Source organism: Meles meles, chromosome 4 (assembly GCF_922984935.1).
Source record: "Meles meles chromosome 4, mMelMel3.1 paternal haplotype, whole genome shotgun sequence".
In the NCBI taxonomy this organism is placed as follows: domain Eukaryota; kingdom Metazoa; phylum Chordata; class Mammalia; order Carnivora; family Mustelidae; genus Meles; species Meles meles.
Window position 1 is genome coordinate 81,606,321 of NC_060069.1, and position 15,453 is coordinate 81,621,773.

Consider the following 15,453-nt stretch of genomic DNA (forward strand, 5'->3'; position numbering starts at 1 on the left):
TCTACTCCACAGAGCTTTGTTTAGAGGGTGGTGGTGTCATAATCGAGAATCTTCTTCTCCCCTTTCCCCACTCTTCTCTCCCATGGTTATCTTTGTGTTTGCACTCCTCACGGGACCAATCTGAACAAGCAGTGTTCTGGGCTTCAGGATTACCAGATACCAGGGTTTGCATTTTGATAACCATGCGTGCCTCCCATTTGAATGCACATATTGTAATCCCTATTTAACCGACTGTAACCAAGCCATGCCTAGGCAGATAACATCATTTACTTTTTCAGTACACCCAGAGATGTCAGATGAAGGCATGTAAAATGCCCTCCACTAAAATACCAGCTCTGCAGAGGCATGGTCATTACATAAGCAAACAGTCCTGCTTTAGCTGGAAGTGCTGGAGAGAACAAGTGTTTCGGGTTTATTCTGGACGCTTAGGCTCCCTCCGTCCAGCCCCTCCTCCTGAGGGGGGAGGTAAAGGGGCTCCACTGTTCAGGGGTACAAGTGCGTCTGGAGTGCTGTGGGGGAGTTTGAATATGTCACTCCTTAAGTTTTGAGTATTTAATTAAAGCTTCAGCCCTGAGAGAAGATACTTGTTTTAATATATGTCATTGTCAACAACCATTAGAGATTCCCACGTGCCTACCTATCTCTGATTAGTTCTCCTCTGTTGATGTTACAGTTAAACATGATCAGAACTGATGGGAGATATCTAAAACAATTGATGCTGATTTATCACTTCTGGGTACCTTTATGTATATCTGGATATGCGTTCAAGCAACTCAGATGTCAACTGAATGTTCACATTTTCCAAGTCTCTACCAAAAGCATTTCGAGGGCTGCTAGTGTTCACTGGCCATGAGCTCCTGGGTTTAGAACAGGGTGTGTGCATGAAATTTTGCCTGTGAGGTCTCCGTTGTTTGTGTGGATAGCTCTAGCTGGCATCAAGCTCTGAGCCGACCAAGGATTTTATTTTGAATTATAGTGACATCTTCATCAAACAGAGAGTGATGTGCCTGTAAAATTTTATGCTAACCTGTACAATTTAAAAGCGACATGACCGATAGTCATCTTTCCAAAAAAAAAATGAGAACTTTTAGTTTTAATGCCCAGAGTCTTGAAGGGGAGATCAATAAATCATCAAGGAAGCATCATTTCAAAGAGGCAGTAGGGCCAAAGGGTGGCTGGCTCATCTTTGTCTTGCCGAACAGAGCAATATTTAATATGGTTAAACCTTAGTCTCTTTTTGGGACTCGGATGCTTAAAAATGTGTAGCAGTTAGTGCCCACTGATGCACGTCAAGTTTTTAATGAAGGAGGAGGCCAAACTAGTTCATTGACAGGCATGTGTGATCTATAGGACATGTTCCATATTATTAGAATATGTAGTTCTCTCTCTGTCCAGTGATGAATGAACAGCCATGGTGAGCCTGCTGTCATGGTTTCCGCCATTCTCGACTCTCAGCGGACATTTTTGTAGTACACTGGGTTTACAGTTCCTAGTTCTACTCCATTGTCTGGCAGCTCATTCTTGCTGGCAAGGATGGTAAGGGTGCATATGTGATATGCGGGAAGAGCACTGTTTGGAGTAGAAAGCCCTGTTTCAGGTGACCCCTGCCCCTGGCACTGTTGGGCACCATCAGCTTTGTGATCTTGGGCAAGTCAGGAAGAGTCTTGGAGGCTCACCTTCCTCATCTGGGCAGGCCAGATGGCCGTGGCATCTCTTTCCACTAAGTATAGCTGTTGTCAAGTTCACGAGGCATTTGTTCCTGAGAGGGCTTTGTAAGGGGTAGAATGTGAAGGACCATGCTGGGGTGGCAAGTTTATCACGATTTCTGCCATTGGGCTTTTAAGTACCTTGCATACACCTTTGAGGAGCGCTTAACTTTTTCTTTGAAGATGAACTCACGGTCGTGTTCCATTGTGTCCCGTGGCACTTGATGCAGAAGTTCTAGCAATTTGCTGGGGTGGTCCTGACAGGGGTTTTGGAGCTTCCTATAACAGTGATTTCCTTAAATGCACTGGCGATGAGTAGACCACAGGAAGGCAGCAGCTTTCATCTAGTGAGTCAAGTCCATTGTAAATACAAACTGAGACAGATTTCCGGTGCTGTCCCGTAGACACTCGGGGGCAAAGGTCTGGCCTTCAACGAGCTGCTCTTTCATGTCTGTGATTCACACTGACCAAGTGATTGGATGGTGCTGCGTCTGCTTCAGAGTCAGGTACTGCTCGGGGCTGGGGGGCTAGTAAGTACACATAGCCCTGAGTGGTCAGGGGGCTTTTGGTGAAGGGTGAGTGCCCAGTGTCCCCAGAACGACCTGAGCCAGCTCGGGGTGAAGAAGGGAGGCTTGGACGGAGTGATGCAGCAGCGGATAGGTGGGTACCCTCTGTTTTATGAAAGCCAATGTCCTGGCTCACCCTGAGAGCTTGTGTCTCCCTGGAGCACCCACGTCGAAGTCTCCCAAAATCTAGCTCTTGAATTTTGCATGTATGTGTAGGATTCTTTTTGAGGTTTCATCTGTCTGTGTAGTTATGTTGCTGATTTTGCTATCTGGTCTATTGAGGATTTGGGGTTTCCTGTGTAGTTGAGTGCACAGTGAAATTCCACAAAAAGGCTTGAGCTCTGATAATTCTCTTGGGTGTTCTACAAGGCTTTCTGGTGAGAAAATATATTGCAGGGTATAAATGACATGCTGAAGATCTCCAGACTACCTTATCTGGTGAAGAGCACTGGCCCTGAAGACAGATTGTGGGGATTCATCTCAGGTCTATCACTTATTTGCTGGGCCAGCTCAAAGAAGTTACTTGACTTCTCTCTGCCTCAGTTTCCACATCTGAAACTAGAGAAAGGATTATATTTAATTGACTCATACAGGCATTGTAAGGATAAAATAAGGTATGTACAGTGCTAGGTATGTGTCTGAAATAGAGTCAGTGCTTCACAAATATCAGTAATTCTCAAAGAAAGTTCTCCATCATTTCAATACACCAATGGAAAGGGATTATTTCCTCCCTAGTTGAGAATTACTAAACTGGCTAGACTTTTTTTTTTTTTTTTTTAAGATTTTTAAATTTTTATTTATTTGACAGAGAGAGACAGAGCAACAGAGGGAACACAAGCATGGGGAGAGGGAGAGGAAGAAGCAGGCTTCCTGCCAAGCAGGGAGCTGGATGCAGGGCTTGATCCCAAGACACTGGGATCATGACCTGAGCTGAAAGTAGATGCTTAACGACTGAGCCACCCAGGTGCTCCCTGGCTAGACTTTTTAAAAAAGTTATTTTTTTTTCCTGAATAAAAGAAGTAAATGCCAGTTCTAAAAAATTAAAATGTAGTTAAATATCAGAAGAAAAGAAAATACTAGAGATCTCATTGTTAATCTTTTTTCCATATTTTTTTAGTCCTTCATTCTCTTTCTATATACAAATATTTTACATAATTAAAATATTGTATATTTAGTTTGTATCCTTTTTTCATATAGTATGCCAGACATTCTTTGGGTAATGACAATGTCTCGAACATTTTAATGTCTAGATAGTATCCTAAAATATGAATACATATTTTATTAATCATTCCCTTGTTGATTGGCATTTAGATTGTTGGCAGTAATTGTAATAACTAGTACTAATGAAATATTCTTTTATATACATTTTTATATCTCTGATGGCTTTTTAAAATTTATGCCCTTAACTTACACTTTCTCAGCAGTGTGTGAAAGGTCCTGCAGAATCAAACCCTTCCTAAGTTACCGAGGCAGGAGGACTGTGTCTGTGAGGGGTGTGGTTGGGCACCCCCCAGAGGCTCTTTCCCCGTGAAGTCACTGCTGCTCTCTGCTTGCTTTTGTACTACTTCGAATGCACATAAAATTGTGACTATGATTTAAAAACTGAATGGCTGATTTGAGATTTTGATTTTCCAGATGATTTTCCTTACTCAGCATCTCTGTGTTCCCAAGCCAGAGGCCCTAACAGCTTCTGCCATTGTGGGAAGATTCTCTAACTGGGAAGAGTGAGGAATCCTGAAGCTTGGCCTGAAATCCATAGATGGTTTTCATGACCTGAAGCATGGAGCCGGTGGGAGGATCTGGGCCTGGAGGTAGCTTGGGTTTGAAGCCTGGTTCTAGCACAGCTCTGCAGTCTTGGACATCTTGGCCAACTTGAATCTGTCTCCTTCCCTAAGTTTAAAATATGAGTACTAATGTAGTTCCTTGTGGAATTTTCATGAAGGTCGGAGAAGGTATTGTTTACAGTGTTTGGTAAATGATAGCTTTTATAAGAATTGCCTCACAAAGCGATGTGGCTCCCATGTTTGTGTCAGTAGGTTTTCTCGATGGACTTGGCGTTTTTGGAGCCGATATGTGCCATGCTGTTACTCTGAGTTTGGAACAATTCCACAATTTGGAATTATGTGGCTGGAGAGATTGAGGTCTGTGTGGAGATGGTATAGCATATCACCTCTTCAGCATGGGACTTGATTAAATAAAGTTCTGTCCAGCCAGTGATTGGAGTGGCCATTCACTCACCTTCTGGAGATTGAATACTTATTTGTCCAAGCATAGGGGTGTGGCCTTTGGCCTATACTAGCTCATTTACCTTCAGAAATACCCTATGCGGTGGCTGCTACCATCTCTACATTGAGGCTCTTTAGGCTCAGAGAGGCCCCCCTTCCGTCAGGTCGTTAGATTTAACAAGTGAAAATACAGGAAATTTTGCATGGGATGTACTTACACTAAAAAATTGTTTGTAGTTTATCTGAAATCCAGACTTAGCTGGGTGTCTGTTTTATCCAGCCACCCTACCCATAACTTCCCCAAGATCACACAGTGAGTGAAGGACAAAACTGGGACTTAGATTTTCCTCCATCTGATTTTGAAGCCCATGCCGTAGTCTGTTACTCGGTGATGTGTCTGTGAGAAATCAGAAGTAGAACTCAGGTGTGAAACGTAAGGAAATCATTGTTTAGATGGGGTTTAAAGTCCTTCTCTCACTGTCAGTTGACAAGCTGAACTTGGAGACACTTTTCTCTTTCACCTGATTGGTGGAAGATAATTCCCTATTAGATCTAATGGTTAGAAATAGAGATAGCTAATGAGGGCTTATGAGATACCTATTATATATGCCAAGTATTATGCTAGAACTACTCTGGAAAGAGCCAAGTCTTTTCAAATGAGGAGTTCAGATAAGAGGTTAAACATTCTAGAGCTCTGTGGTTGTTGCCGTGACCCAGTCAAAGGAAGCACCACTGACCCTGAAAGCCTGTTGTCCTAGACTTTGCATTATACATGACCTTCTGCTGCGAGAACTCTGGAGAGTAACTCGGGGTGATGTGTGTCAATCATCCAGTGTCTCTGCTGACCCTAGAGTAGGTGTTTCAGTATGAGTCTTTCCAATGGGCTGCATAGAGAATTACTTGCTGCTGCTGAAGAATTGGATATTTAATAAGGTGTAGATATTTCTGGACTCTCAAAACTCATGAGTTTTCCTTGGTGGTCAGACACATGCTCAGGGGACATGCCTGCTTTCTAAAGGCTCGCCCACCTGCTTGTGGGCACTGCCCATCGCTGTGGTGTTGGGCTTGGGCTTCATGTTGGAGCCATAGGTCAGCCTTTCCACGGAGAAGTCTGGGGAGCTTTGAGGGCTAGAAGGCAAGAAGCATGAAGAACCTACTGGGAGAAGACTCCCTGTGGATGAGGAGGGGAAGAGCTGTCTGCTCCCTTCCTCTCTCCTGACTCTCCCGAGACTGTTGTGGGGAACCTTTGGAAGAAAAGGGGAGGAGAAGTTTGCCAGTCTCCCTTGGGAACACTTTAGTCTCCATCTCTTTTCTGGACTGAGTGAGAAATTGACCTAAAGCTGCCTTTTGCTTTTCAGGTAACTTTGGTTCTGGCAGGTCAGAGGAATGAGAAACCCATCATTTGACACCAGTTTTGTGTCTTGGGGACACTAGTGTCTTTTTGTATAAGATTATCTGGGAGTATTAATCATTTGAACTATTTAACAGAAGTGGGTATTTCTTTTTTTCTTTTTCTTTTTTTTTTTTAAATTTATTTATTTTCAGCGTAACAGTATTCATTGTTTTTGCAGCACACTCAGTGACCCATGCAATAGTGCCCTCCCTATTACCCACCACCTGGTTCCCCAACCTCCCACTCCCCGCCCCTTCAAAACCCTCAGGTTGTTTTTCAGAGTCCATAGTCTCTCATGGTTCATCTCCCCTTCCAATCTCCCTCAACTCCCTTCTCCTCTCCATCTCCCTATGTCCTCCATGTTCTCCATATTTCTGATGCCTCTGATACCACTCTACATTTATTTTATTTTATTTTTTTAAAGATTCTATGTATTCATTTGACAGACAGAGATCACAAGTAGGCAGAGAGGCAGGCAGAGAGAGAGAGGAAGGGAAGCAGCCTCCCTGCTGAGCAGAGAACCCAATGCGGGGCTCGATCCCAGGACCCTGGGATCATGACCTGAGCCGAAGGCAGAGGCTTTAACCCACTGAGCCACCCAGGCGCCCCACCATTCTACATTTAAAGTACTCTTTCATTTAAACAGTGAACTCCACTGCATTTCTAGGTTGATGTAAAGGATTTCAAGACTAATAACCATAGTATGACAATGATAATGCAAAATAACTGATTCTAAGCACTTTATGCATATTAAATTCTTACAATAACATTTGAAGGAGGAGCTATTATTATTATGCCTGTTGTACAAATAAGGAAACCAAGGATCAGACCATTTAAGTAACTTGCCCCAGTTCACACAGATGGTTGGTGGCAGAGTCAGAATTTAAACCCAGGTAGATGGGCTCCTAAACTCTTAACTGTTTTGTTGTATATTTGTGTGTATATGCATGTATATATGTATATATACATATGCACATATATATATACATATATATATATACACACACAGTCTTGTGAGAAGGATATCCTAATTATGCATACTCATACACACATCTGTGACATTCAGATTTCTCAGAGGATTTAAGAGTAAACAGTAGGGTCTGCAGATGGGATGAGGACCATGGCAACTGGGAAACAGGTGAACAGGAAGTGGGGTAGAGCATGATACCTCAGGGGAGAGGGATGGGTTAGTGATCTGGGCTGGGTGGTTCTGATGGGAGCCGAGTAGAGGGGTTGACGGTGACATTTATGGGATAGGTAGTGCTGGGATTGTCAGGGGTTCCTCCGAAGCAGGGAGAAGAAAATGGCAAGAGGCATAAGTATTAGAGAATTCTGGGAGTAAGGGAGTTAATGCTCAGGATGGAGAGACCTAGTTACAAGTCTGAAATGCAAGACTACAGAAAATTGCTTATGAAAGACATGCCCTGCCTTTCTGCCTGTCTACCTGTCTCTGTAAAGAAGTTGATAAAACATGCAAATAAATGCTTATGCATATTTTAGGGAAAACTGTACTTTAATAATATGCTGGTTCATTCACTAAAACTGGCTTTTTCAGACCCATTCTCGCTACTTAACTCGCCCACAGGGATGTGATTTTTACCTGATAAGTAGCCATCACTGCTCAAGTATTTAGAAACTGTCACCTCTTTCATTCTAAATTGGAAACCTTCCAGTCTCTTCTATAATCATGGCTATGTTTGTGTGTGGAATAAGGACAGACATCAAGGAAAAGCTTCAACACTGTCAGTAATCTGTGCTTACCTGGACTGGCACGAAAGTAGTGTGCTGTGGAGAGGACCGCAGATAGCTTCCTTTTTAATGGATTGCTTTTGCCTCCAGTGGGGTGATCTTTGCTTCCGAGAGTGTGCGTGTCTGTGTGTGTGCTTCTGTGTTTCTCTGTGTGTGTGTGTGTGTGTGTGCATGTTCATTTTCTGCATTCAGCCTGCGTCACTACCCTGGTAATCTGTGTTTCTCAATGGCCCCTTGTAGGTGAGGAGGGTTTTTCTTTGAAGGCTAAAGAGCTCCACTTCCCAGACATAAAATGTGCACAATGCCTTGAGGGTTTTAAGCCCTGCGCTAAGCATGCATGTCTCATACCCAAACTAGCCACAGCGCCTGCATTCCCACAATAGCGGCAGCCCTGAGCAGATGCTTCCACTGCTCTTATCTGGCTGTGCTTTTCACTTTGGGACAAAGTTCTGTAATCATATCTCCTGGATTTATTTTCTCCACACCGTAAAGCCTGAATTGTGAAGATCGCATCATGCCATAAAGGGCAGCATGAGCCAAGTTCTTGGGGCTGCTGAGGATTTCTTTGCCTTTTTTTTTTCCTTCTCTTTTCTGGAGATGTGTATCAGAAAAAGGCTTTGCCTTTAGAGAGGAATTTGACTGCTCTTGCCAATAATGTGTAACAGTATTAAATTTAATGGCAGACCTTGAAGTGTATAAAAACTTAAGTCCAGAAAAAGGTAAGAGTCATACTACTAATTTTAAGGTAAGTGGAATGGTCCTAGTGAAAGACGGGATACATTTGTTATTTTATTTTATGTTTAGTTAAGTTTAAATATTTATTTGAACTCTTGACAGCCTATTTGAGATAGTCTACTTCAGTCTGAGATAAAAAGGTAAAGTATTTTTGATGAGGCGAAGTGGTTTTGTTTTTTTTGTTTTTTGTTTTTTTTCCCCTGGCAAATGTAGACTTCTGTAACAGTAAAATTTTCAGGCTGATGAATAGGAAGCTCATTGTAATGAAGTGGTCAGTGGCAAAACCACTGTATTCTTAGGTTGCAAGTCAAGGATATAGATATGCTTAAATACTGTATGTGTCTGACACCTATGAACAGTGAGATTTAATGTAAACATTTCAAGTCTTACTCAGTTTGAGTCATGAGTAAAGCTGTATTTTAACTTTCTACAATAATCTGGACAGAATGTATTTGTATCAGTTAAAAAGAGTCATGTACGGTGAAAATAATTAGCTTTATAAAATGACACGGTGTAAGTATTCAGCATAGATAAAATGGAGGCAGAATCCATGTATCATGTTCTTAGAATCTGTCAGCTCCTGTAGCATGAGAGAAACATTTGAAAGTATGAGTGAGGAGATCAGAATTTAAATTATATGGAGATTGCTCTTGAATTATAAGAAATACTCCTGCCTGGTCAGACGGAATAAATGACATGTCTAGAAATGTCTTCCAAACTTGTCTTCCAACTGAAATTCGTCTGTCATTTCAGGTTATTCATGTGCGTCTACTCAGATGTAACTTGATCATGTCAGTGCTCCTTGTGAGAGCCTGTCTGGAGACTGTTGCTAGTTTATGGTATCAACTTCAATGTGTCATGTTCACGGTTCTAGCCTTGATGCCTGCTTTTTATTCAAAATATGAATTAGACCATGGATGAGATTTCCAGAGCACAACTGAGTTTTCTAAGCCTGGGAAGGACCTTTTACATAGAAATGGGGTAGGATTTGGGAATTTGGATAACTCAATATGCAGTTTATCAGAAGGATTTTCCATTTAGAGTTTTGTCTTAATATGTTTGGACACTCTCCTGTATGCTGAATGCAGGAGTAAGTTGAGATGCCTAGCATACTATGAGGACTCTCCCGCTTTGCACATCACAGAAATAAGGATGAAAAGGACTTCCATTACTTTTACCATAAAAGTAATTTCTAAGATTGAATTAAAGTGAACCATTATGGCAATTTGAGTGAATTTTTCTAGTCATCTAAGCTTGTAAAATGGATGAAGGTGAGGTGTCTTGTTTCAGGAACGATGTTTTCATGTACAGATAGCCTTATCTTTTTTTCATGAGCATATATTTCATATTTTACTTATTTTTAATTATTTTAATGATTCATTTTGCTGAGTGAAAAATTTTCTGTACTGACTGCCCATATTGGCATTAATCTTAGTGGATGGCAAGACTATTTTTAAAGAAATCTTTCTTCTGCATTCCAGGACAGTTTTAAGTGAAATATCTTAAATTATACAGATCAGTTCCATTTCAGAATTGTATTTATTATTAAACAATGTTAGTGGAAGTGGTTTCAATTGATGGGTCTATAAAGTTGAAAAATGTTCATTCAGATCCAGAAAGACCAAAGAGAAGAAACCCGAGTTTTGATGGCATATCCCTAGTCTTTAAACTGTATATTAAGTATAAAACTCAGTGGTTGCTCCTACATTCTGTATTTATGCATTAACTTAGGAAAATATTATTAGTCTCAAATTTTGGTATAATGTACTAATAAGCCTCTGAGCTGGAAGTCATCTCAGTGTTTCTTACTACACTCAAAAATTGTAAGGTACTTGAACTGCAACATAAAAACAGCAGTCAGAGGAAGCTTCAGGCATGTAAGGTGAATGTTTTTAGGATCTTGTTATGTCTATGAACACCAGCCTCCCTTTCAGCAATAAGAGCTAATACTAGTTCTTCACAAGGTTGTTACAAAAATTACTGGTATAATGCCTCTGAAAGCATTTGGAAGATGGAAAGACCCCAAAAATATAAGATGATCTAATTCTAGAAATAAGGGGAATGCACATTTCATCTACTTTAATTGAAGAGAAATTGTATTTGTTCTAGAGTGCAAATAAAAAATGTTGACCTAGAACCTTGGTAGCATCTGCTACTTATTTTCCCCTTGGCTTAGTATAACCTACATGACAGCAGTGTGCACACTGTGTATTGAATGTCCTATGCTGATGTCAGTGTAGGAATGAGTCCTAGATTTCTAGAGCAGAAAGAAACCATAGCCACCTTACTCTTTTAAGGAGAAAAAAAATAGGCTACACATTTTTTTCTCTAAGACATGAAATAGATTTTTGGCTGGAATTGAGCTCTCCAGTTCCCAGATCATGATGGCTGGACCTACTCTATTTAATCCTACAGATTTTTGCTTTTAGGAGATGCTGAGCATTTTAGATACTTGTGATTTCTCTCTTTATGTCATTTGAATTCTTTGTGCAAGAGAGGGGAAAATTGAGAGTTTCTCATGGAATCCATAACTGTTAATAAATTGGTACAAAGATAGGTTGAATGCTTTATATACCAAGTGCTAGTGGGGAACATGAAAAGTGAATAAAAGTATTAACCTTTTTTTCAGTAATTCATAGTATAGTACAAGGACATGCTTCTATCATGTAATTATGGTAGCATTGTAATAGAGGAACATTCCAGTGGTAGCTTGAGTGTGGAGAAGTAAACAAGGGATTTCTGGAGGTAATATTTGAGCTAAGCCTTGAGGAATAAGAAGGATTATATCTTGTAGATAAACAAGGATTGAAGATGAAGAAGTAGGCAAGGGGAGAGTGTCATAATAAAGACCTCATAATCCAGGTTAAGAAATTTGGACGTTATCTCTCCTTGCCCCCTCCCCTCACCCCACCTAAGGGAGAAGCTTTTAAGCTGGGGAGAGATTAATGTGATTTGAATTTCAGAAGGATCTCTGACAAGAGTTTAGAGACTGGGGGGAGAGATGAGACTAGTGCAAGGGAGACCAGAAGGCTCTTGCAGTAAATAGGTGAGGGTACAGTGGTCTCAACTTTCTGACCTTAGACCTTTCACGAGAAAATACTGGACTCTGAAGTTGACATTGGTGTCCTTTGTCCCAATCAGAGCTGCCCTAGAATTCACACTGCTTCTTCCTCTGTATGCACATTTTGTCCAATTACTGTCTTGCAATTAGAATATATTAGCTACAAGTAGGTAATTACCTGATGTGAAATTTAACATTTCTGCTCTTACTAAGTTTACAAACTCTTTATTAGACAGAATTTTGCCTGATTATGAGTAGCTCTGTTTTTTGTTTTTGTTTTTTTTTAATTTTTATTTATTTATTTGAGAGAGCGAGAGAGAACACAGAGGTGGGAGAGGAAGAAGGAGGCTTCCCACCAAGCAGGGAGCCAGATGTGGGGCTTGATTCTAGGAACTTGGGATCATGACCTGAGCTGAAGGCAGACACTCAACTGAATGAGCCACCCAGGTGCCGCTCTTTTTTTCTTCTACAGAGAAGGAGACATGTTTTCCCTAAGAAGCTCAGAGCACTCCAACTCAACCTTTTTAAGGTTATAAGACATTGATTTGAATGTTGTCATGCTACTTGTGTCATCAGTCCAAATATAACAGAGTAGGGAGGTCAGTGGCCATATCTTGGTATTTAATTTTGTTCAAAATTACTATTTCCCTATTTAATGAAGAAGGTGAAGCTCGTGATACTGTATACTTTATTCTCTTTCATAGATCAGTTAGTCTAGTTCTGAACTACCTAGTAGAGTGAGTTTTTTTTTTTTTTTTAAAGATTTTATTTATTCATTTGACAGAGAGAGAGATCACAAGTAGGCAGAGAGGCAGGCAGAGAGAGAGGAGGAAGCAGGCTCCCTGCAGAGCAGGGAGCCCGATCCGGGGCTCCATCCCAGAACGCTGGGATCATGACCTGAGCCGAAGGCAGAGGCTTTAACCCACTGAGCCACCCAGGCGCCCCTAGTGTGAGTTCTTTATCATTGTTCTTATTCGTCTTTTCTTTATCTTCTTCTTCTCTTTTTCTTTTCATGTATTTTCTGTTCCAGATAAATTTTAGAAATAGACTGGATAGTCTCCACAGTAATTCTGTTTGGATTTTTTTTTTTTAATTGGAATTGCATTGATTATGGAATAACTGAGATGAATCACTAACTTTAAGACACTGAATTCTGCCTTTCAGGAACATAATAGGACTCATTAAATTTTAAGTCTTTTTGTATGTCAGTAAAGATTTCAAAGTTTTTTTTTTTTTTAAGATTTATTTGAGAGGGAGAGAGAGAGAGTATGAGAGCATGAGTGGAGGGGAGGGGTGGAGGGAGGAGGAGAGAATCTTGAGCAGATTCCCTGCTAAGCATGGAGCCTGACGTGATGTGGGGCTCCACTCACGGCTCACACCCAGGACCCTGAAATCACGATCTGAACTGAAGAGTCGGACTCTTAACCAGCTGAGCTCCCCAGGTGCCCCTAGAGTTATTTTTCTTCATATAAGTTGTCTACATTTTCTGTCAGGTTAATACTTGTGGTGGTTTTAGTTGGTATTGTGAATAGATTTTTGTCAGTTGCATTCTCTCATTCCTTCCTTCCTTCCTTTTTTACAAGGAAAATAACTTTATTTTCTTTGGGGGTATGGGTAGATGTCTAGTCTCAGAATTTCTAGAATTGCTTCTTTGCACCTGTGGGCTTCATGACTGTGAGCATGTTGAAACATCACAGTTTTGCTCAAGGGCCAGCACTTGCACACTGACAAGTTACCAATCTGGACATCCTTGAAGCAGCGGGATAGGCTCACAGACATGTTCTTGTGGTGTTTCTTGAAGGGGAGGTAGTCTTGGTGGATGACAGTGGTCTTCTTCATCTTTATGTTGGTCACCACACCAGACAAAATCTGCCCTTGGATAGAGACATTACAAATAAAGGGGCATTAATTGTCAATATACGTGCCCTCTGTGGCTTCCTTGGGAATCTTGAAGCCCAGACTGATATTTTTGTAGTATCACGGGAGCTGCTCCTTGCTGGTTTCTGCAATTAGGACCCTCTTACTTAGAAAGATGGTTCGCTGCTTTTGGTAGGAACGCACAGTCTGAATGTGTGCCATTTTAAACACAGGAGATAAAAGAACTAGTACAAGAAGTATGTTTTCTTCTCTTAACCCTCTCTACCTCTTTCCTAAATAAATGACTTCGAACTCTTTGACTAGCCTTTTTGTAGGGTTTTAGTTTTACTTTCATATCTCTAAATGATGTACTTATACTACTCTGTTGATTTTTCAATTTTTGATATCATCTGTTGATTTCCTTCTATGGTAGATGAGGAATTAGCTCACTAGTAAAATCCCCACATCTCTTTCAGTTACTTTGTTAGCTGGCTATCTAGGTAACTTTAACAATTTCACTCATACTTTTTTCCTCTGCTCTGCCAAATAGAGATACTCTACGTAGTGACTATAGTACTCCCTTTACCCATCCTTTCTCTCACTTGTCCATCCTTACTTTTCTCTTATATAAACATTCTTTCATTCCTTTTCAGTACTCATTATTACTCCTTCCATGTTTCAATCACAGGTTGATTTTGTTTATTTTACTTTTTTTTTTTCAAGATTTTATTTATTTCAGAGATGAGAGAGACAGCATGAGATGGGAGAGGGTCAGAGGGAGAAGCAGACTCCCTGCTGAGCAGGGAGCCTGATGTTGGACTTGATCCTGGGACTCCAGGATCAAGACCTGAGCCGAAGACAGTCCCTTAACCAACTGAGCCACTGAGGCGCCCCCCAATCATAGGTTGATTTCTTTTTAAAAAAGATTTTATTTATTTATTTGACACAGAGAGAGAGAAATCACAAGTAGGTGGGGGGGGGGGGAGCAGGCTCTCTGGCGAGCAGAGAGCCTGATGCGGGACTCGATCCCAGGACGCTGAGATCATGACCTGAGCCGAAGGCAGAGGCTTAATCCACTGAGCCACCCAGGCGCCCCTCATAGGTTGATTTTAAAAATTTACTGTCATTAAGGGGCGCCTGGGTGGCTCAGTGGATTAAGCCGCTGCCTTCGGCTCAGGTCATGATCTCAGGGTCCTGGGATCGAGTCCCACATCGGGCTCTCTGCTCAGCGGGGAGCCTGCTTCCCTCTCTCTCTCTCTGCCTGCCTCTCTGCCTACTTGTGATCTCTCTCTGTCAAATAAAAAAAAAAAAATTTACTGTCATTAAGCAAAGTTTACCTACTATGACCGCATGAAGTTATGTGATTGTGGCTACATAAATATTCACCAGAGCAAGTAATCACCTAATTAATTTTTAATTGCTTGATTTTAGTTAAGGATACTGCATCAGAACATGGTATCTGAGGAAAAGGGTAGATTCTGGAGATTTCTATACCAGATGATGACGTCAAGCTTATTAGAAAGAAATCGAATATCTAAAAGTCATTTTGACAACTAGCAATCTTCATCATAACTCAGGGAGATGAATAAAGTTGTTATCTCCACTTTGGGGATGACGAATCTGAGGTACAGAGAGAAAAATAACTTGCCCTAGGTCATAGTGTAATTTTGTAATTGGTAGAGCTGACATCTGAGTACCGTTGGCTGACTTTGGAGCCTGAACTTGCAGTCATATTCTCTCTTAGTGATGCTGTTACTTTCTTGGAGTTGGTAAGATACAGAGGCAAGAAACAATTGAGTGCCTTCTCTGTTTAAAAAAAAAAAAAATCATTACCATTTTTATGGCTTAATTTCTTCTCTCTGCATATGGTGTTCCCTGGAGTAAATGGGCCTGCAGCTGAGTGAGTACTTCCTGATTAAGAGAAGGAATAGCTGTGAGGTAGTTGACGTAGGGCTTAGCATAGGGAAGCAGGGGCATAAGAATGGTTATAGGGTGGGACCAGATCTTGCAGGTTTTTAATATCCCCCTGAGGAGTTTGGGCTTCACCTAATGAAGAAGGAAAGAAAACGACTACTTTGGAACTTTGGAGTTGATGGGTGATATAAAAGTAGTAGTTGAGGAAAAAAGAGTGGTATTTTAAGAAAAACGTGGTATTTTTGGG

The 15,453-nt window shown here is 41.0% G+C and overlaps 1 protein-coding gene and 1 pseudogene across 5 annotated transcripts in view; one reads left to right on the forward strand and one right to left on the reverse strand.

Moving 5' to 3' along the window:
- The window catches only part of PLCH1 (phospholipase C eta 1), a 213,571-nt gene that overhangs the window by 50,189 nt on the left and 147,929 nt on the right, over nt 1-15,453 (forward strand). The window contains exon 1 of one of the 5 annotated variants that reach the window (XM_046001926.1): nt 8,107-8,358. The exons of the other annotated variants lie outside the window; for them this stretch is intronic. Within the exon in view, the coding sequence (XP_045857882.1) occupies nt 8,316-8,358 (43 nt within the window). The 5' untranslated portion in view covers nt 8,107-8,315. Of the gene's footprint in view, nt 1-8,106; nt 8,359-15,453 lie in introns of those variants that run through there. 5 annotated transcript variants of the gene reach the window in all.
- LOC123939893 lies at nt 13,064-13,514 on the reverse strand (annotated as a pseudogene).